Source organism: Cygnus atratus, chromosome 24 (assembly GCF_013377495.2).
Source record: "Cygnus atratus isolate AKBS03 ecotype Queensland, Australia chromosome 24, CAtr_DNAZoo_HiC_assembly, whole genome shotgun sequence".
Taxonomy (NCBI): domain Eukaryota; kingdom Metazoa; phylum Chordata; class Aves; order Anseriformes; family Anatidae; genus Cygnus; species Cygnus atratus.
This window is the reverse complement of record NC_066385.1, coordinates 1,032,888-1,054,989: the sequence shown is the minus strand read 5'-3', so window position 1 is coordinate 1,054,989 and position 22,102 is coordinate 1,032,888. Positions and strand designations below refer to the sequence as shown.

Sequence of the window (22,102 nt, the reverse complement as noted above, 5' to 3'; positions counted from 1 at the left end):
TTTTTTTTTTTTTCCACCAAGAGGTAAGAAACAAAGCATTGCAGTCTTGTCATCTGTGCTCTCAAGAAAGTATCTGGCAATGACAGTGACTTTGCTCTTGAGCTACAGATACATTTTCTGTCTGTAAACCAAGGTAGCTGTTTACCTATGTTTTATCTATTCAGAAGGCTTTCCCTAGACTGGAAATCAAGCTTGTTCAATAGAGCTCATTAGGTAATGAGCTTATTCACTAAGCTCATTAGTGGTGGAATTCATCCTGCTCAGCCCTCTGCAGCCCAAATCTTGTATACCTTTGGCCCTGCTTACTACTTGTTTTTACCCTTAGCAAGAGAGGTGACTTTCACCTAATTTGATCTGTTTTGCATGTTTTCATTCAACAACTGTCTTGCTGAATGAATGTTTCTATTATTTAATCTGTCCTGCTATTCCTCTGTAGCAGAAAAATATCTAAAAGGGCTGAAGTCTTTGCATACAGCATGCCAAGGCTAGGATATCATGCCAACTCATTTCGTGAACTGAAGCCGAGTGTCTGACTCAGTAGGACTCATCCTATTACATGATGGATGCTCCCTGGATTGATGAACAGACGGTTAGGCAGATGTAAGTAGGCAGGAAAACGAAAGAGGCACCAAGTAAAAGTTGTGATTGCCTCCTGTGAGCTGACCGTGATTGCCCATCTGTACACAATCTAGTGGTCTTGCAGGAAGTTTTAAAGCACGCACATATACAGCAGAAGCTAGGGATTTCATATTTTGGTTAATTATGCAGAGATCAGAGAGTGAGTTTGATAAAAAGGATATCTCACAGGTGCAAAGCTGGGTGGGAGACAGGCTTTTAAATCTTTCTGAACCAACAGCACAACTGAAATGTGTGACAGCGAAGGATGTGTGTTGGCAATAATGCCTCATTGATTCATGCTCAAAGTGGTAAATTTAAGTCCCGTTTCCACTCATTTCAGACACTGATTACTAGAAAAAGACTCATACAGTAGAGTAACGGAGGTGTCAGATTCTGTTAATTCGACAACAGCCTACTTCTATCTTCCCTCTGAAGAGGCAGAAAGAAACCATTGGAGCTCTTGTTCATTTAATATTGATGACAAAGGACCACGAAAATTTTGAAACCTCAAAAGATGCTAAAACAGGGATATAACTAAAAATGAGCTCTGAAATCAAATGCAGGGAAAGAGTAAGTTTGTATCTGCATTAGCAGGTTGTGGGACTCACCAGGAGCTGAGCTCTGGAGTGGAAGGACCCAGCATCCCTCCCGTACACACCTTGGGGAGGGTTAATTTTAGACTAGTGCTAGTCTGGTTCACGGCCTGAGCACCCATTAGCAGTAAGAGCACATTAGGCACATTCCCTCAGCATGTCTCTCAGCCGTATTCCATCCGGCAGGGATGCTGTTGGCGTGCTCTGAAACCTCTTTGCACGGTGAGCCAAACTGCAGGAAGGACAGGATGATTGAGAGTTTGCTTTCAAAGGGTGCTCCTGATCCAAACTAAGACACTAATGTGGATGGACTCTAGAAGAAAGCAGCTCAGAACAGCTCTCTCTCATTTTAGCTTTCCTTTTGAAGATAGCTTACTTCTGCCAAGCATTAGGCTGCAAGAATAGCTGGCTTGTACTATCCTTTTCAATTGAAAAATAATGTGTTATTTTTGTTCTCATCATGGTGACTGTAATTAATATTTAAGGAGGATGACTCCCTTGTGCTGCAGCTCATACAAATGTAGAAAAATCGTGTGTACTGCTGAAGATGTGTTGTCTTCAAATTATAGGCCAAAAGTGCACGTAGACTGTACTGACAAAGAACTGAGGATTGTGGCAACTGGGCGAGAAAATAGGCAGAACAAAATAATAGTAAGAAGCGTTTTCCTTAGTACAGGGAAGAAGCAAAGGGACTGTCAAGTTGTGGGGTGAAATCTTGTGATCTTAAAGCTGTGCATTTATATATTAAAGGCTGAAAGTGAATGAAGAGTTTATCTTCTGTTGTTTTCACATCTGATGTGAAACCCTGCATCTACAGGCAAGATGAGAAAAACAGCAGCAATTTGGGTCTTTTAGGTGGCAAAGGGCAATCACATGTACAGACAGAATAAAGCAGTAAGTACATGAAAAATAATCACACATAATAAAAAGCTAAGGGTACTTCAAAATGTTGAGGATGTGTTGTTTGGTTAACAGGAGCTGTTAAAAAGTGAACGCGACAGCTCTTGTCCTGCCGGGTGCCAGGCAGGCCGGGCGAGCTTTGCCTGTGCCGATCGCTGCAGCGCTGCCACCGCCGCATTCGGCACACCCTGTGTGTGCACATTGTAACCTGTGGCTGCCGTCCGCATGGCAGGACACATCGCTTGAGTTGTTTAACTTTGTTATTAGGAGGCTCCACAACACCGTTGCACCGAGCCCTCTGCATCTCAGTGCTTAAGCATAGGTTTCAGGGGCACGTAGCCCGATTCTGCAGGGCTATTCTCTTCAGAAGCAAACAGTCCTTCTCAAGGGCTTTCTGGGGACATACATCAGCCAAATTTTGCAAAGTCCTGAAGGCAAAAAGCTAAAGCTGATCTGTGTTTTAATTTTGCTGCAGATGGCAGGGCAAGATGAAAGCAGCAGGCTTCCCCAGGCGATCTGCTCAATGGCTCTCTTGAATCCTCGCGGTGAAGAGCCTGCTCATAAAATGACTTTGAGTGGCTGCCCACTTTGGTTTTGTTGTTGTTGCAGATGCTTTTCTAGGTGAGAGAGAATTCATACGCCAAGTGCCGCCCTCCATCAGGAAAAGCAACAGAACTGGTGGTGATGCCAGTGTTCGTCCCCAGACCCAAACCCCGCACGGCCCCGTGCAGAAAATAAGGAGAAGTCCATGAAGTAGAGCCAGAACAAAAGAATGAAATCACTAAAGAATGAGAGAAAGAAAGAGCCAGATGCTCCAACATTATTTCTCAGGCTGCAAACCAAAACGAAAAGCCAGTAAAGATTTGCACCTTTTAAAGAAGTAATGAATTGTTTCCTCCTCTGGCAGGCAGTGATTTGACTTGCCACATGCCTCCTAGTAATTTCCCAGCAGGTTTTAATGTTGGAACAATGGCATTCTGCTAGATATTGATTTTAAAATAACTCTTCCACGCTTACTTGTAACCTTAAGAGGTGAATTACAGCCCTTGAATGTGCTCTAATGTAGCACTGGTAAATAGTTAAACACACACGATCTGTTTCTGCGGGCATTGCCCGTCCAGGAGAAGGCAGAGCGCAGCTGAACCCTGCCTTTCTCCCTGTGATGCTCTGCGAGCCCAGCGAGCACCTTCCTGCCTCCGTTTCTCCTGCTCCTCGGTTTCTTGGGTTGAACCGTGAGCCTTTGCTGGGAGCAGGACTGCTGGTTCCCGTGCGCTGGTAAAAGCTGAGAGTGCGTCCCACAGGGAGGACATGCACCCCTTCCTCGGGGTGTTTGGGGCACAGCCCAGCCCGTCCAGCCCCACTCAGGCAGCCGGGGACTGCGGCACCCGGAGCGGTGGCTGCGGCAGGCTGGGGGCTCCTGCTGGGCCACGTCACAGGTGCCAGCCCCGTTGTGATGGGGTTTGGTGTCTGTCTGGGAGCGTCTGGCTGCGCTTCTGCTGGAAGGCAGGATGCCACCGTTTGCTCTACGGGAAACACAAGAACAGTATTTTGCTGTAGGATTGTACGAAAGCTCTTAGGGAGTGGCACAAAGCTGAGAAAACATGCGGCGGGCTGCCTGCCCAACGGAAAATATTAATAAATTTACAGTGGATGTGGTAGAGTTTGACAGAAAAAAAAATTCTGTGCTGGATGTCGAAGCAGTGAGAGTGGGAGGGCAATGGATAAATGACCTAATGGGGGCTCTTTTCTTCATCACTTTCCACGGGCTGTGATGCTTGCCGTGGGACAGCCCTGGGGCTGCCAGACCCTGCTGCAAGCCTGGAGGGGAGCTGAGGCCGGGTCCTCCTGCACCCGGGGTCGTGTCCAGGCGCATCTTCTCAGAGCACTTCCCCGGGTAATGCAGAAACCAACAGCTAGGATCGGAAATCTCCATTTCTGAGGCTTGTGCTGCATTAAAAATAAATAAACCTTCTCTGTCCTCTGATAACAAGCTGTGGCAGCTCCGTCCCTGTGCACTTCTGCATGGGTGGGTATGAAGGGCAGGAAGACACGGCCTGCATTAAATGCCAGCAGTACCCAGCCTCCCCCAAACCCTGCAGAGCTGCACAGGTAACAGCAGTGATGTTCATTTAGGAGCTGTGGTACAGCCGAGGCTCTCTGCTGGAGACTCAAGCCCAGCTGCAAGCATGGTGGGTGCCATGGAAGATTGCTGTTGACACTAAGCTGAGAAAAGTTTCTCCAATTATCTTACAGCTTTCTGTAGCTTTTTGCTTTTTTTTTCTTTTAATGAGGTGGCCCCACCTTGGTGCCCAGGATGCTCCTCTAGAAACAAGCTGCCACGGGTCACGGGTGTTCCCAGGTTCTGTCTTCAGCTGCTCTGAGGGTAGGGATCCATTTAAATTAGCAACAAAACCTGCCTCGTATCATTTCCTTAACATTAAAGTGGGCCAGGAGTTCCGTGCCGCGTTTCACACCCCATGCCAGACCCACGGATGCTGGCGGCGGGGGGGCTTTGCCTTGGCTGTGATGTGAGCACTGGGCTCGAGGCGCTCCGAAATCCCCTCGGCAGTGCCAGGGAAGCTGTGCCTCTGCCCGCACTTCATTCTGAAAGCTGATTTCGAGTGCATGGGCTGCAGTCAGCCAAGAGACGTAATCAGTTTGGGCTAATTCGTTGCAGGGCCTTTAACTTCCCCTCCCCTTGCACTGCTTTCCTACTGACAGTGGCTACTCTGTCCCTCATTTTCAGCTGATCGATGTAAACTAATTACTTTTACTGGGTCAGCGCTATTATGAAATTATCATTTTATGAGACTAAAAATAACTCCGATCCAAGTCAGCAAGCCAATCACTTCCCTTCATCTCCGGCAAAAATACAATGTTATCTTAATCTGCATTTCTCAGGCACTCACTATGATGCAGGCTGGAAAGGGGAAAAAAAAAAAAGAAAGAGGAGCTAAGAAAAAATTCTTAATTCAGTTGCTAGAGATGCATCTCTGCCAAGGCTCCCGTTGGTAAATTTAGTAGACGTTATAATTTTAGACAGTACCATTACTCGACATTATTCAAATAATTTACTTCTCACACAATGACTTTACCTTAAAGGAAAGTTATTTTGTCTTGCTTATTAAAAATGGGATATTTGCACGTATGTGCAATTGTTACAAATATCCAAAGCCACAAAAAATCTAAGGACAAATAAATTCCCTCTTATTTTTTTTTTTTTAAGAGAGAGAAAAATCCAGTGAATTCTACTTGCCATGAGAATGAGTAAAGGTATTTTAATACTTCTGGGGTTCTGGTGAATACAAATAGCTCAAAAATGGGATGCTTGCCTGAGATTTACGTCAAGATAGTGAAGGAAAAAGGTTTCATCTGTAGTTTCTGATACAAAGACATTTCGCACACAATATCTGTAAATCCATTAGGGGAAGAAAATTGATACACATTTCATATAAGATGAAGCTGGAGTCAAGAGAATGAAAGCTCAGGAAAATGGCTTCTTTGTGTAGCTCCATCAATTCATTGTTTGATTGGACTTTCTGTATATTAAATTCAAGCTATTCTCTGGCCTGTGGATATAAGACTTGTTGACTGGGTAGGAAATGTTGAGAGTGATGAAATTTTAGCGCCTTGCTTTACAAAGGAAATATCCCACATCTCATCTGTCTTTCCACTGATGATGGTAAATATGCAAAGTAGCATTTCTATTAAAGCAATTTTTCTGATTTGGTTTAATGGCAGTTACTGAAGTAGTGACACGCAAAACGTGATTATGGGGCCAAGCTGCAATCTTTCCGGAGAACCCGGCATGGCAGCGCTCCAGAGATGATTTATTGTTTTCCTTACTTTGCAAACTCCTCTGAGTTTGCATGAAGGAGGGTGAATGAAGGTTACTATCAGCCTGAGTGGTTTCAGCACTTTGCACGGGAGGAGTAACTGCAAAGAGATCTCCTCGTGCGGTGCTGGCAGCCCCTGCAAGCGATGTGGTCGGCACGCTGTAAGCCTGCGCTCGCCCAGCTGTCAGCGCTTGGCAGTAAGCGCTTCATATCCTGTTTCACTGCTTCAGTTTCATCCCATCCCTCCTCCAGGGTTGAATACCAATAAAATAGCCCAAGAAATCAACAAAACTAATGCCGTTTCTTTCAGAAATTCTTGATCAAGTGTCAGTTCTGCCTTGCTGTTCCGCCCCCCTGCTTTGCACCCACGGGGTGCCAGCCGGAAGGATGCGAATAAACCCGAACAGACCCCTGCCCCCAAACGCCAGCTCTCTACGCGCACCGATAATGACAACTGCAAGAAATTCCCAGTCCCACCACAGGTCAGGCTGTTGGCATAGCTAGGCCGGCACAGGTTTTAGTGACTCCCTAGTGTTAACATGGTTCCTTGAATAAACGCTATCACAGAATCACAGATAGATGCGTCTGTGTTGTCCTGGTGCATGCCGTGTATCTTTCCAACTCGGTGCCCAGTGCAGCTCAATCTCAAAGCCGGGTGGTGATCCCCAAACTGTGCTGTTCTTGCAAATCGTGAGGTCAGGGAGAAGACAGATTCTCCTAGGACCACCGTGAGGGTGGTGAGCTGTGGGAGCTCAGCCTTCCTTACGCAACAGAAAATCATGCAGCACATCCTTAAGCTCCAACCCAAACAAAATCCATCACAAATCTCTGTTCTTTGGTCCCCCAAACTACTAGTTTCGTGACACAAACGGCCCCGAGATCTCCTTGACAGCTCCCTCTGGCCGTGACACAGGTGTTTCACCCTCCTGTGGTTGCAGCACGCTCTAAAATGCCATCAGGAACACCATCTAAAACGCCTGCTTTAGGGCCACACGCTTTGGGGCTGGGGTGGGCTCAGGCACCCCCAGCCAGGGCCCGGCTGCAGCGCCCTGGTGTCCCTGGGGACATGGCAGGGCACGGGCAGAGGCAGACGTGGTGCTGCAGATTTCACAGCTGGGATTTGGAGCCTACGGTGCAGGTCGCAGATGCTGCCGGAGAGCCTGAAACATACTGCTGTTGTCAGGTGAAATGAAAACAGCTATAAAAAGCTTAGAAAAATACGCGCTCTGGGCAAAAATGGTTTGGGCTTTAGCAGCAGGAGAGAGGCGTAGCGCCGCAGCCTTGTTTGCAATGCGTGTCGGCGGGCGAAGACGCGTGAGGCTGGCCCATCCAAATCAAATTCCAGTTAAAAGTAAATAAAAACAACAGGCTGGTAACAAAGTAACAACATTTATGATAATTAAATGGTCTCAATATAGATGTAAAACTGATGGCTACTGCATATCAAGTTAGTTAAAACCAAGAGGGGGGCATAAATGCTACCGAGGGGAACTGGCAGCGTGCTCCTGGGGCGGAGGGCTGGGGAGGCCAGGGCGTCCTTCAGAAGGAGGAGGGGTGGCAAACCTAACGTTTAGTTGACTGGTGCTTTAACCAAGGGCAAGAGAGAAGGTGGGTAGCTGCTGGCCTCTCGAGGAGAATGTTTCTGCATGAATTGGATAGCTGATTTTGAATTAATTTTGAATAGTTGTTTCAGTAATTCAGATTGATTTAAGATGCACCCAAGAATAATGCCTTCATTATAAAACCTCCTGAGCAAAATTTAAATCGTGCTAAATTAAAAACAGCCTCTGTTAAACCAGGGCTGATGAGCACAGCAGAGGGATCAGAGACGCAGGGTCAGTATAATTTAATTCCTTTGCTTTGTTTCCCATTCCAGAAAAGCTGTTGTACCTTTCTCCTTGGGTTGTTAGCTACCTAAGGAGCTGGCAAGTTGTCCGTCATTTCTCAAAACTCGGCTCCCCGATTCGCAGAGCAGTGCCACCAAAAGCTGCACTTATTCTATTATACGTGGTGCTTCACCCTCCAGAAGAAATGCATTTTTGTTGCTTTTCCTTTATGGGTCAATCTGGGAATCGAGTTGTGTCTGTAGGAACCTGGAACAGCAGCGCCTGCCTCGCGGCACAGCAGGAGAGCTCTGGGGCTGTGCACGCCCAGGTCCGGCTCTATTTGTGGTGGTGATGGGACGACCGTGCTCGTGTGTGCTTCAGGAAGACAGGCAGCTTGATCAGAAGCCCAGCAAAATCACGGTGTATATATATGTAATATGAATCATGACTCAGATGCTCGGTAGCACGGCCACTTAGCTCTGGTTGAGAAGCAGCAGGGTAAGGCCCTGTTCTGCGGGGGGCTGCACATGCCCTGCATGGGGGCTGGGGAAAGCAGAGCTCGCTGCTGCACCACAGCCACGTCTCTCGGGCCTCCGAACAGCCCTGCCCTGAACATGCCTCAGCAGGGAGCGAGGCAAAGCCTCCAGCCCTGGAGAACAAGTGGAGCTCCACCAAAACGAGCAGGCTTACACCGAAATAAAGCTGACGCGAAACTGCAAGGAGCCAGCACAATCAGTGTGATAGTTATCTTGGGATGATGGGAGAGAACGCCTCAAAGCGAAATTCTGAGCTAGAGAAACAAAGATAAAATTAAAAAATTGAAGGATTTTCATTTTTATTGTTGTTCCTGTGCCTTTTGCTCAGAGGAAAAACCCTTTTGGAAAATTCTATATTACTGTCGTGTACTAGGCTATAGTACAGAGGCTAGCTCAGACAAACTACCACAGCTTCCTTGGTTTCAACTGAATGAATTTAATTTACAGCAGCAAATATCTGGCTTAGATTTTTTATTTTAATTATTAACGTTAGTCAACTGGAACATCTGTTAATGTTTTCCTAATGATAGCCTTTTTTTCTCATTGTAAGTAAACTTTCCCTTTTATATAAATTGAGCTAATTTTTTAATGTCTCGGTAACACAGGAAAAGTTATCCTACATGTTACAAATCACTTTTATAAAGCACTCTGTCACAGAAAGAAATTACAGTGTCATGAAAATGCTCAATTATCTGGATTTAAATGTTTCAGGGTTCAAAACAAATATATATATATATATACAGGTGTGTATGCATTTGAGTTAAAAGCCTTTATAATTTGTACTTTATAATTTCTTGTTTTAAATACTGGCTACATTTAAAAGACAAATAGCAGATAATATTTAAGATATTTATAAAAGCTCTTAGCATGGCTGAAATGGAAGCCGCTAACGGGCACCTGCTAAGTAGGCAAAGTCTGATGGAGTAGGGAGCATGGTGCGGACTTTGGCTGTGGTTTTGGCAGCCTCCGTGAGACGGGCATTGCCAGCGCTCTCATTAGGAACAAGATCCTTCCAAACACACTTAAATGATTTCTGAAGAGAGAAGTAGATGAAATATTGCGTGAAAATGCCCATTTGGAAAAGCGGAAAGGTTTTATGGGCAGATGAAGGGGACCAGGGGGCGTTAACCACCCACACCACAGGGTGCGAGGCAGGAAGATGGAAATGCCCCTGGGCCAGCAGGTTTCATCGCTGCCGCTCATTCATTTTGGCGCCGTGGAGCTCAGCCAGGGACAAGCTGGTGCTGGGGGCGCCTGGCTGCACTGCTGCCACCCCAGCGTGCCTCTCAGAGGGACCCAGGGAGCAGGAATCAGGGGCTGATAGCTCAGAGGAGCGACTTCTCTCTCTAGCAAGGGTTTTGGGCAAGCCAGCAGAGAGTGCTTGGCTTCTGGTGCTCGGTGCCCGACAAATGCGGTCGGAGGCAGGCAGAGGCTGTCAGAGAGCACAGGCTCTCCTCAGGGTCTGGTATTGCCCAGGTTTCTGCGCGTCTCACGAGTCTGTGAGAACGATGCAATCTGAGCTGACAGACTGTGTGCTGGAGACACCTCTTTTAGTGAAAATCCTGCAACAAAGCGCCCCAAATCAGTAATACCAGAAGTTTAAGTTTAAGGCTTGGATAGCTCCTTATAGGTCCCTTTCCAATGAACTCTTACAAAGCTCTGTTTAAATGTCTGTTTTTTTTAAATTCTTGTCAACTCACTTAAAGCACTCGTTCATGTATAATTTGGGTGATTGCAGCTTACTGAGGACACTTCAATTCCTCAGGAGCACTCAATTTTGTCTACCCGCGTGTTCAGAAAGAAAGGGAAAGAGAACAAGACCAAGTCACTACGCCGACGGGAACAGGGACTTAATTGCACTCTAGAGCACATTCTGCATGTATTTTACAGCAAAGTTTTGTTCCCAAGCAACCCTGAATGTTTCCTTGACCCTAACTTTCTTGTGGCAAAGGTATGACAATGTACATGTGTATATGCGTGTGTGTCGGCAGAAAGATAGGTGCAATCGTTGTTAAACAGAAACCAGAAAATCTTTCGGTGACTATGACAAACATCCACATTTTCTTTTAATGAAGAAATTCAGACTTGCAGTTGTCACATGCTCAGATTCTGTGCCTTTCTGACAGCTGAATTATGATTTTAATAATTTAAAAGTGCTACTGTGAGCCTGTTCATGCCTAATAGGCACAGAGAAGTGTTTAAAATCAAAAGCAGCTTAGAGAAAAAGTGGTCATTCCTGTCACCATATTACAGGGATGAGAATTGTCTAAATCTGAGTGTTGAACTGTGTGAACTCTCCAGTGGGAAATACTCTTTGCAAAGTAGCTTTAAAGTTTGGGCATTGTTCTGGTGGATGGAATTAAGAGATCGCCTACTTTCTTTTACGTAACCCTGTCAGGATGAGGGGTTGGTCATTCCGACAAAGGTTTTCAAAGCTCAAATCTATAATTTCAGTAGAAATATCGTTAAGACAGAAATGAAATAGAAAAAAACAGTGCCCTACAGGCTACATATCTGTTGCTTTGACTATATCATTACCTCTGTACCTTTCCATAGTAGTGTTTGAAATTCTAGTGCAACTGCTATAGCGTACTCCTATTATTTTTTAAACTCAGCACTTAAGACAGACAAGAAGCCTGTTCCTTGCTAAATTAAGTAAAAAAAAATAAAATATATATTTATATATATACATTTGTCCTGGAGACCACTGAGTATCTTCAGGAGCATAGCAACCCACAACAGCCATTTGAATTCAGCAACCTGTAATTCCTGGCATGTCAAGCAAAGAAACTGTGACCGACATTGTGAGAAGAGACAAAACATACATCAGCAATTTTGTATAAAATCTACGGCTCAAATGAATGTCTGAAAAAAACCCACAAGCTCCAGTTGCCAACTGCGTTCCACTCACGTTATCTTTGCTTCAAAATGAGTGCAAAACCGGACCTACTGCTTCTCCTGCATCCATCTACCATTGTGCCAAGCATTTGTCAAGTGGGTTTAAGTACTTTTTCTGTTTTATTCAAGTTTTCAAAAGTGTGAAATCCAGAAGTTGTCAGGCAAAGAACAAACAAGTCCTTAACAATTCCATTCCCTTTTGGAACATGCACCCAGAAAAATGCTTAGGAGCAACTAAGTCAAGCTCCCAGTACATGCTTGCCTGTTGCTCAGTAAAAGAAAAAGTAATACTCACCCAAGTGTTGTCATGGTTACAATAGTGTACCAAAAGGAAGCAGGAATACTGGTGAATTTGCTTGCTGAGGACCCCTTCTCTGCATAAAACATCACAGTTGCAAAGATGATAATTGCCATAGTTAGGGAAAAGAGGAGAAAGCCAAGCTCGGAGGCACAGCTCTTCAAAGTGTAGCCCAAGATTCTTAAGCCTTGGGAATGGCGAGAGAACTTGAAAATCCTGAAAACCCTAAAAACCCTTAGTGTCACAAAGGCTCCACTGACATCCTCGTTGTTGGTCATCACCAAGCCAATGTAGTATGGCATGATGGCCACCACGTCGATGATGCTCATCACGCTTCTGATGAACCTATAGCGACTTGGGGCCGCAAAGAGTCTCAACAGATACTCTACTGTGAAAATCATCACACAAGCCGTGTCCAAGCAAAAGAAAGCCACAGCATATCTCTCCCCACATGGAAGCTCCTTGTTTCCAGGCACCGTGCCACAAGGGACAGTTTCCACGACATTAGTGATCACAGAGACAGCAATAAAGAAACCGGTGACGTAGTAAAAGACTAAGGCTAAGGTGCTGGTGTGGGGGTTCTCGAAGGCTCGCCACATGGTCTGCCGGAAGCTCAGGGATGGCATGGACCCTTCTTGGTTGTTTTCTGAGTCATTGTCATCCATCAGCCGCTCTGCATTCTCCCGCTTTCTGTCCTTGTACTCTTCATAGCAGCAGTCCCCGATGATTTCAGGGAGGATCCCATAGAAGGCAAGCTCTTCATCGTAGGCAGAGATGCACTCGTACCTGGGATAGTGCAGCTTGCCAGTTCTATAAAAATTTAAGATGCATCTGAAGACCTCAGGGTCCCGGTCAAAGAAGTACTCCTTAGTGTCTTCGTTGAAGAAGAACTCCTTCTCGGTGCTGCCCAGCAGAGTGTCTGGGTATCTCTCAAGTGTAGTCCTCCAGGTCTGGAAACGCCTGCCACTCACATTGAGAATGATCAGCTCGTCCTGTCTCTTGTTTTTCTCTGTGGGAGCCAGTGGCATGGGACAGTTGGCCACTGGCATCCATCCTATGGCAGCTGCCCTGGCAAAGGGCAGCCACGCTGCCACCCCTGCTGCCATGCTGACCCCAGGCCTTGCTACTGGAGAAGACACTTCGGCTGCTTCGGAGACCTGTCCCAAGTCAGATCAGTTCCATCTACAACACAGAACAAAACCAAACACAACACAAAGTCAAGCAGGGTGTCTTGCTCCGTTGTGCTAAAGAGTTATAGATCAGCACGTACACAAGAATATAAAACAACCGGCTTGCCCTCGTCTCCTGTTTGAAGAATGATGTTAAACAAGGCACATGATAATCAGCTCAGCGAGGTTATGGCATTATTATGGATTGAAATTTTGAATAGCAAATGATTCCTCATTAAAAGCATTTTAAAAGTAGCATAAACACAGTAATTTATATTTGCTTCCTTACAAACAAGACTAATCTGTAATTCCCCAGGTGTAAGTCTCATGTGCTCATCCATTTAACTACAGCTGTCAAGAAAGAGCTGGGAGCTCCAGTGAAATCAGCCTGCAGTTCACCCAACGAAATCGTATGTCATGAAAAGCCACTACTGGCCTGAGCTGGGTTTCCAGTCTTAACAAAGTTCAATATGTAATGAACCTGAACATTGTCAGTTGAAAGAAGCACAAAATCTTCTCTGCTTTTCATTAATTTTCTTCCACCTTCAATTAAAGACCTGGGCTCAGCAGCAGTATTTTGCTGGTCTCTTGGATTTAGGGATGTGTTTTAGTGTTGTGAAATCTTGCAACCCTACACTGGACCAGGGGAAAATTCTGACTTTTGCAGGAATGTTGCTCAGAATATCTGAGCATCAGTAGGCTGAATCCCAGGTGTGCGAGTTTATGGACTTTCCAGCAGGGACGTGTGTCGGTGAAAGACGTGCACGCTGGATTATGCTACCAGCTGAGTACCAGGAAAATCAGAATGGGGAAGCCTTCAAACTTGGACAGCTTTCTTCCAGCAGGAAGATAGCTTGGCTGTTGCCTAGCATGCAGAGACAGAAGTCCTTCAGGCTAAGAACTGAAGGACTATTAGGCTGAAGTGAAATATGTTCAATGCACTCTTGATTTTTAGATGAAAAATATCGCAAGTTGTCCAGATCCTCAGCCACTGGAAATCAACGTTCTCTTGAAATTATAGCATTTATTTGTGGTTCTGATCTGGCCATGAATTTTCTTTTTCTTTTTGGTCTTTGGTGACAGTTCTTAGAATATTTAACTTGTGTTTTAACTTATATTTACTTTTACTTCCCTAATGTTTTTCTAGCTCTACCATAAAATTATCTGGAGAAAGGTACCATTATCATATAAGATGCATTAGGAGCCCTATCAAAAGTCAATTTATCAATGGAGATTCCATTGATTCCACTGACTCAGGCGCTCAAAGCCTAATTATATCCTCTACATGATAGCCTTCTATGCAATTTTACTCTGAACTTTTTTAATTATATGAAAGCTGCCATTCCAGCCAGTAAGGCTGCAGCATTATTGATTTCAACAGCCATCAAAATACTGAATAAAAAATGACGGAATCAATCTGTGGTGAAAATGACTGAACTGCTCCCAGAAATGCTCTTCCTCTTCAGGACACATTAACATTCATCACCTTAATGTGGAGCATCTTTCTATGCAATTTTACTATCTAAAGGACAACTGAAATCCCTCGTGCAAGCATCTTACTGCTGCTGGAAGAGGTTTTGTAATTATGAAGCATATAATAATCCATACGATGCTTATCCCAAGGAGACACTTTTCTTATATACCAAGCCAATATCCCACAATATTTTGCTATAAAGGATTGTTCAATATTACTATGCACTATTTTTTCTCTTTCTCCTAAAGAGTGAATTTGTTGCATCAGTCGTGCCAGACTGACAGCCCTGGAGACCAGAATCCTTTTTCCGTGGAAGAGGAAGAGCACAGCACTGCAAACTTTCTCTGCACTACTTTGAAAATATGCCCGACTCTTTAGCTGGAAGACAATCTCCAGAGGCTCAGACAGCAGAGCTGCTGATTTCTTTTAGCAGCAGTGGTGGATTTTTAACTTTTATGAAACACTGCGTTAAGAACAGGACTGCAAAACAGGAGGCAGCAAGGTGACGACCATTCCATTCATTAACCACCGAATATACACAGGCAAATAACGAAGAGACAAAGATAATGCATCCTGTCCCTAATTTCCCTGCTGGTAAACTGTCTTCTGTGCTTTTTAATTTCAATTAGTGGCACTACCACAGCCATTCTACCAGGACTGATTGGCGATGTACAGTGACCTGAGCAGCTACAATACACTGGATCCTCATCTTCCCTGATTTCTCTGGGGAACCTTATTAGAAATCTCTTCGGTACTTATAACTTTGGTTGTAAATTCCAGGTTACCTACATTAGCTGCTGAGGCACTATAAATACTTCACATATAATTGTTCTAATAAAGCACTGGTAACTCATAAGTGACTTACACATGTTTAAATCATTTTTAAAGATAAAATGGGTCTTTCTATGCTAGCAGTATATGTGGGGAAGCTATAAATATCTTAGCCATGAAATGGACAGGAGATTGAAACAAAAGAGAAAGAGAAGGGTATTCTTCCGTAGAAGTTTAGATCCCATTTCTCTGTGACAAAGAAATGCAGCTGGTTAAGAAAATTTAGTGCTTCATTTTCAAAGTTGCATTAATCTGCCCCATTTGATCCTCAAAATGCTCAAAAAGACATGTTTTTTTCAGCTGTAAACTGGGTGTCTGTAAAGAAGGACTGAGAGGGAGTAGAATAATCAAATCTCCTATCACAAAGGTTTTGCATTTTCTTATCCACGAATCTTTGAAACTCCACCCTGCCCTGAAATGAGACAAAATTGGGAGAGGTAGGACTGGATTTGAAATTCAGAGCTGCACGAACCATGCTAGGTACAAACAAGCAAACAAGCAACAACAACAAAGAGTTAAATAGTTTATCTATAAAATAAGGAAAGAAGCCACCAAGCCTGGGTTTCGGTAACTGCTACCCATTCTCTTTAGGCTGGAAAGCAATTGCCTGGGCTCAAAATATACCGTACAGTCGACTGAGTCTCTTCAGCTTGCATAAGAAACAGACACGCTTCAGTTCTAACAAGCATGTATTTGCCTACACACACATTTTGAATTTTAATTACTGTAATTTCAACATGTAATTTGGAAGGAACTAGTTAACAAAAGATCGGTTGCCTGTTGATGCCATTTAGAAGACCTGGTACGCAAAATAATTTGCTTCCTTCTGACTTAAAGTCAGCATCTGTGAAGAAAATGATCCTTTTACTCTGGATACTTTGACAGAAAAGCTGTGCCCTGACCCCTCCGGCTCCCCAGAACTCCGACCCCGTCTGCTGCCTCCCGACCACCTCTGGCTGTAGCAGCGCCAGCTGGCTTCGCTGCCGCCGTGGTTTGATCCCAGTTTCAAAACAAAAACCTGGCATGCACTGCTAGATCAATACAGCTCTGGAGAAAAACTTTAGAGAACAGTCATTTCTATTTACCTAAAGGGTCAAGAAATAAACGATGGATTCTTACCACATTAACTTCCACTGGCAATGCCATACTTAATAAATGCCTCTTCATAAACTCACAAAACCAGAAGCAAAACAAAAATCTCATCGTGTCTCCCTTTCTGGAAGCAGACCGGGATGATTTAAAATGACTGATAAACATGTGAGTTTGTCGATGAGACGCAATGCTAACGGGGGCGAGGAGCCTTGAGACCGTTCATTCTCTCCTTTTCTATCCTTTGTTGGGTCAGGCTCAGACAGCAAAGATGCTCTTGCTTAAAAGCAAAATACGTCAGTCAGAGCTTCAATATCCTCTTTCGGTCACATATTCCTTTCCCTTCCCAGCCACATCAGATAATAAAACTCTCTGCAAAGCATTCGCTCCCTCAGCCAGCTGGAGAGATCTGGGGGCAAAAGCAACAGGCTTAGAATAAAGGCACGCGAACTTCTCCCCGCACCCGGCAGCCCCACCTCGCAGGCTCGCAGGATGCCTTACCTGGCCGGGAGGATGCTCGGCGCCCCGGAGCGGGGCTGAGCCTGGGGAGCTGGAGGAAGGGGGAGCAGTCGCTCCTCCGGCTTAAAGGTGAGCTGCGCTGCCTGCCTCTCGGCTCCCTCTCTAAACGCAGTCAGAAGCAATCAGAAAACGCGATCATCATCGTGGAAGTATATATAGAGAGATGACTAAACAGCTGCTCCCTCACCGCAGCCGAGCCCCAGCCTCTGCAGCCGCCGCTGCCCCCCCCGGGCCGGCCCCGGCCGCCCCCTGCCCTCGGAGCGGCCCCGGGGCAGGGCAGGGGCAGGGGGCGAGGCGCGGCCGGACTCCGGCAGCCCCAGCCCAGCTGCCCCGGGGCCGGGCAGCGCCGACGATGCCAGCCGCTCCCCGGCACCGGGAGCCCACGGCAGCCCTCGGCCGGGGCTGGAGCACCGGCAGCGGCTCCTCGCCCTCGCTGCTTCCCCCCTGCCCCCCGCCCCCCCGGCCGCCCGCTCCCGCTCGCCCTGCTCCGCGCTTACCGCTCCTCGCCTCCTCGGCACCCCTCAGCCGCGGCCAGGAGTCGGGCTCCCGGCGCTCGGTGCCGCCATCCTCCCCTGGCTCCCCGGCTGCCGGCGGGGCTCCCCGCACCAAGAGCCGGGAGCGGAGCGGCCGAGCCCCGCCGTGCCGGGCAGCGCGGGGCAGGGACCGCGGCGGCGGCGGCACCGAGCGCTCCCCGGGCGCGGGGAGGGGACGGGGGCGCGGCGGGGGCAGAGCCGCTCCTGCCCCGAGCCTCCCCCCCCCGGCCCCGTCCGCAGCCTAGCCGCCCCTCCGGTCCCCCCCCCGGCCCCTCACCTCCTCCGCTCGGCGCCGCGCCTCGCCCCGCCGCTGCCGGCCGCGGCCGCCCGCCGAGCGCCGCCGCTGCCATGCGGCTGCCGGGAGCGCGGAGCCGCGGGGGCGGGGGGCGCGGGGCGGGGCGGGGGGGGCGGCATCAGCACCGCGGGCGGCGGACAGCTCCGGGGGGGGCCAGAGCCGGGGGCGCCGGGCTGGGCGGGGGGGGCTCAGGGCCGGGGGGGGCTCAGAACCGGGGGCCTCAGAGCCGGGGGACTCAGGGCCGGGGGGGCTCAGGGCCGGGGGTCCCCTCGCCCCGTGTACCCCCCCCCCCACGGCCGGTCCCGGCGGCTCCGCTCCGCCGCGGCTGCCGGGGGTGTCCGGCGGGGCGGTGGCAGCCGGGTGGGATGTGGGGGGGCCGCTGCTGCGCCCCGTGCAGGAGCCCCGGGGAACGGGGCCGTGCGGTGCCGGCACCGAGCGGGGGCAGCTTTCCGGGGATTTCGTGCGCCGGTGTTGTAAGAGGCTCCTAAAGCAGGCCTTAATTCCATTTAAAACTCACGCACACAGACACACACACGCACCAAGGACACCAAAACAAACCAAAACAAACGCAGCCAACCAACCAACCAACAGATCCTCAAACACCTCGGCGCTCCGATTGACTAGCTGGGAAATACAACCTGGAAACTGAGAGCAGAGCCCCGATCCATCGGTCCTCTGCCTCAGCATCCGCTAATCCCCAATAAGTCACTGCCCGTATTATTAAAGACAGAACAGTTTTCTGGATGGCAGGGCGGGGGCGGTGCTCCCCCAAAACAATTCCCTGCAGCAATATTTGTGTTACAGTCCCCTCAGGCCAGGTGATGAGGTTAGGCAAAAGCTGTGCATTATAATTGTTAGAGTACAGGCATTAATAACTGCACACGCAAAGCTGTGTACAAAGGGAATCCTAAAACTTCCATGGGAAACTTTCAGTGGCTGTATGATTTTAAGCGCATCAAAGGGCCCAGAATCGTCTTTGCTAAACGGCTTCAGAACTTTACTCTTAAAAACGCTTCCTGTATCTCCACTTGCTCTTTTCCTCTTGCAGATGCACAGAAGAAAGTAAAACCAGAAATGTCATTTGGCTTTAGCTGGTATAAAAGATTTTTCTGTGATTTCCAATGTCATTGCTTCATAAAGCTGCCTCTCTCCTCTCGCCCAGGCGTGCTCTGGCCTCCCTCTCTGCGAGCTCTGGCCTGGCTGTGATCCTGAATAGCTTTTCCCCCATGACTTGGCCCCCTTTTAACTTTCGATCTCTATTAAAAAGCTAATTTGGGAACTCTTTTTTAATGCTCCCAATTTTGTATTTTTAAATAGAGTCTGAAAGTCAAAAGCAAGCTAGCTGCAAATAGTCTGATATGAAAATATTCCTTCTCCTCTCTTTTTCCTTCTCTTTTTCTTTGCTTCTTTTGCTTGTATCTTCTCTCTGTCTCTTTCACTCTTTCTTTCTGCCTTTCCCTTTCTCTCTTGCTTTCTAGGAATATCTCTTTAGGTTCTAATGAACCAATTAAGCATTTTATTAAAACTTTTTGAACAACTTTCTATCGTTCTATTACTGAAAAGTTGAACCTGCTAGCATTAAAACAAGCCGCATATGCAGAGAAACCACTGGAATGAGCTATGCAGATTAAATATCAATTTTAAATATAGTTTGCATCTTCTTTTTGCTCTGCCATTTTCTTCTGTATTTATATCCTGTGCCTCTCCAGTGTGTTTTATTTATTGTGTTTGTTCTTTACGCTGGGCGCTATCCTGCATTAATTCTGCATCTAAATATCTCATTGACTTCATGGCCATGCTGTATAAGCATTCTGTAATGACAGTGGCAGTAATAAAGCTAGCTTGGCTGCTTGAAATTACAGCTTGCCGTAACGTTGTAGCTTTGTAGTCTCATTATGTCCTATAGATTCTGCCAGCAGTTTCCTTGCTTTGGATCCAAAATGCCTGCATAGATTAAAGAAAGATCATTAATAAGATTATACTAAAGGTTCAGTCTTGGTAACCTTAAAATTACATAGGTGCTCTGCTGGTTGAAAGAACCTGGAAAACACAGCTGCTCGGATCTCTCCGCTTCTCTCAAAACTCTTTCAGACCTTGGCTAACTCTCTTAAGCCCTGCCTTCCCAGTTCCCAGCTAGAGAAGGAATATAATAACAATTGCTGTGAAGAAGTGCTTTATCAGACTCTGTAAGTATCTATAAAGTGCTATAAATTCCTGAAGGAAATCACTTTTATAAAAGTGTACCGGTGATTTAGTTTGTCTGTCTGTCTATCCATCACTCTGGCGCTTCTCCAGAACTCCAGCCAGCCAGCCACCTCCGCGCCTGTCCGCCCTCCAGGATTAATAGCGGGCTTCTCATCGCAGCACCTATGCGCACAAAATAGGTAGTCAGAAATGAATAAACGAGGGAAGGCACAAGGCGCTTCCTATCTTGTCCGATCAATCCAGTACAAAATATCTGTCATTTTCTTTAAGACGCCTTCGTGCTGCAGGCGTGGCAGGATAAGGAGCTCGAGGATCTCGATCAGGAGTTGCCGCTGCCAAGGCAATGCTGGGGGCTGGCAGCTGCTGCCCCTGCCCCCCTCTGCAGCCCCTCCAGCCCTGAGCCCTCTGCTGGCCCTGGCTGGGCTCCCTCCTCGGACATGTCGCCTCCTGTCTCATGCAGCAGATATAAATTTGCTCCATGTTTTCAGCTGTGTTGACTATCATTTACCAGTTATGGTGTGCCTGTACTCCTGGAAGAGATGCTTTCTGTGCTGTCATAGCTGAGACAGGCTATAAAATGAAAGGGGTTATATATGTTAAAATAAATAAATTAAAAAACATCCATAAATTTGAAATTCCTGAGAGACCACGGAGTTGCTTTAAGTTTGTACAGATTGAAAAAAGTGCTGTTTTCTACTTTAGAGGCAGAAATGTTCTTCATTACAGGTAATCTAAATTGTTTTTATCATCACACTTCCAGTGAAAATTTTATTTTGATATAGGAAAAGCTGCCTTGTTATTAGCCTAGGAAAGCCCTGAAGGAAAACGTGAGTAACTTTCAAGCACCTTTTGAAGAAAGTTCAATGTTGGGAGTTGTTAAGGGTTGGGGGACTTGTTTAGGATGACTGGAGCCTGCGTTAGCTGCACTTCGGGGAGCACTGCAGAATTTCCAGGGGTACTGTTTGCATCCTTGTGGGGTCCTCGGAGCCCCTCAGACATCCGTCAGCAGCGTTGCTGTGACGGACAGACCCTGTCCTTGTCTCGGCTGCAGTGTGTCACTGCCTGCGGGTGCTGGGAACCCGTGGGGTTTGGTTCAAGGCCATCTCTGATTTACAGCGTGCTCAGTTTTTTTCCCCTCTGTGTTTGGAGATTTTCCAACCTGAAATAAAGCCTCATAGGCAGCTGCATTCTGCCACTTCTTTCCAAAAGGAAAGAGGAAAGAGCCGTGGATGCTGTCCAGCAGCGCTGCTATCTAGCCAGCAGCTGCAAAATTTTCTGCTCAGCAGACCTTAATGAATCAAGAAAAGATCACACATAGTAATAGAGGGAACAGACCCTTGAAGGACAGCAGTGATACTGGATCGGGTTCAGTTTATTGTCCAGCGTTCCCTTCCCCGCCCCGTGTGTACCACCTCGCACCCTTCCAGTCTCACCGCGCACGGTAAGGCAAAAATGCCGGTTTGCGATGCTGCTCCCCGCAGCAGCTCGTCAGGGACTGTGCTTAATTGGCCATATTCCACGTTATCAACGTCCAGACACCTAAGTAACGAGAGTCTAGTGTTCACATTCCCAATTAGGGATGAGGCCAGCCGGGTGCACAAGGGCGAGCTGGCCAGCAAAGCTGAGGTGAGCAGCGAGCGCGGGGCTGCCCGGAGCCAGCAGGTGCGGTAGCGGCAGCAAGCGGTGATGCGGGAGCAGGGAGAAGAGAAATGAATTCGTGTGCCTGCATATCAGCGTCTGCGTGTGAGACAATGCTGCACGTGATTCGCCTTTGTTTGTGCCTTCATGAGACCAGAGCCAGAGCGGTTCAGCTGCACCACCCGCAACCTGCAGCATGTTTTGCCTCTGTCGGTTCTCGCGAGGGAATTGGGATGGTGGCAGCAGGAGCTGGTGCTGGTGCTCAGGCTGGTGCTCAGTCTGTGCCTCGCGCTTGTGCTGCACAACTGAGTGGCACATTCACTGCTGACAAGGGTGCGAGGGAAATTAGGACAGTGGGCTCAAAGCGAGGAGCTCTGTGCAAGCAGATGGATTCCTTGCTGCCCTGCTACATGCTCTCTGCTGCTGCTCAGTGTCCCGCAGCCCAGGCAGGTCTCTGCACCTTGTGCTGTGCCTGGTGCTCTGCAGCAAGTTCCTTCCGCTTCCAGCTAGTTGGGAATTCTTGCAGTTATGAGTCAGCCAAGGCTAAAAAGCTCTGAACTGAGCGAAGCATAAGCCAACTGCATGTCTTTGATCTCCACACGTTGGGTTAAACAGTCACCATCAAAGCAATCGTCATTATCCCCTGGAAGTTGAGGGACCAATTAAAGAAAAAAAAACAAACAAACAAAACAAAACCAAAAAAAAACCCCAACAACCAACCTGAAATAAATGATTAATCTAAAACAATCAGGTTTTTCATGGTTTCCAGAGCTACAGTGATGCTGAGGCTTTCGGTACTAGAGTCAACAATACAATAAATTGCAATTGCAATTCTTTGGTGGCT

General features: G+C 47.2%; 1 protein-coding gene across 1 annotated transcript in view; it reads right to left on the bottom strand.

The window, feature by feature from the left end:
- KCND3 (potassium voltage-gated channel subfamily D member 3) overlaps positions 1 to 16,183 on the bottom strand; it is a 114,882-nt gene extending 98,699 nt beyond the window's left edge. Inside the window, exons 1-2 of the mRNA XM_035561553.1 lie at positions 16,099 to 16,183; positions 11,503 to 12,687 (exon numbers count right to left, since the gene is read on the bottom strand). Of these exons, the coding sequence (XP_035417446.1) occupies positions 11,503 to 12,611 (1,109 nt within the window). The 5' untranslated portion in view covers positions 12,612 to 12,687; positions 16,099 to 16,183. The remainder of the gene's footprint in view (positions 1 to 11,502; positions 12,688 to 16,098) is intronic.
- Positions 16,184 to 22,102: the final 5,919 nt, after the last annotated feature.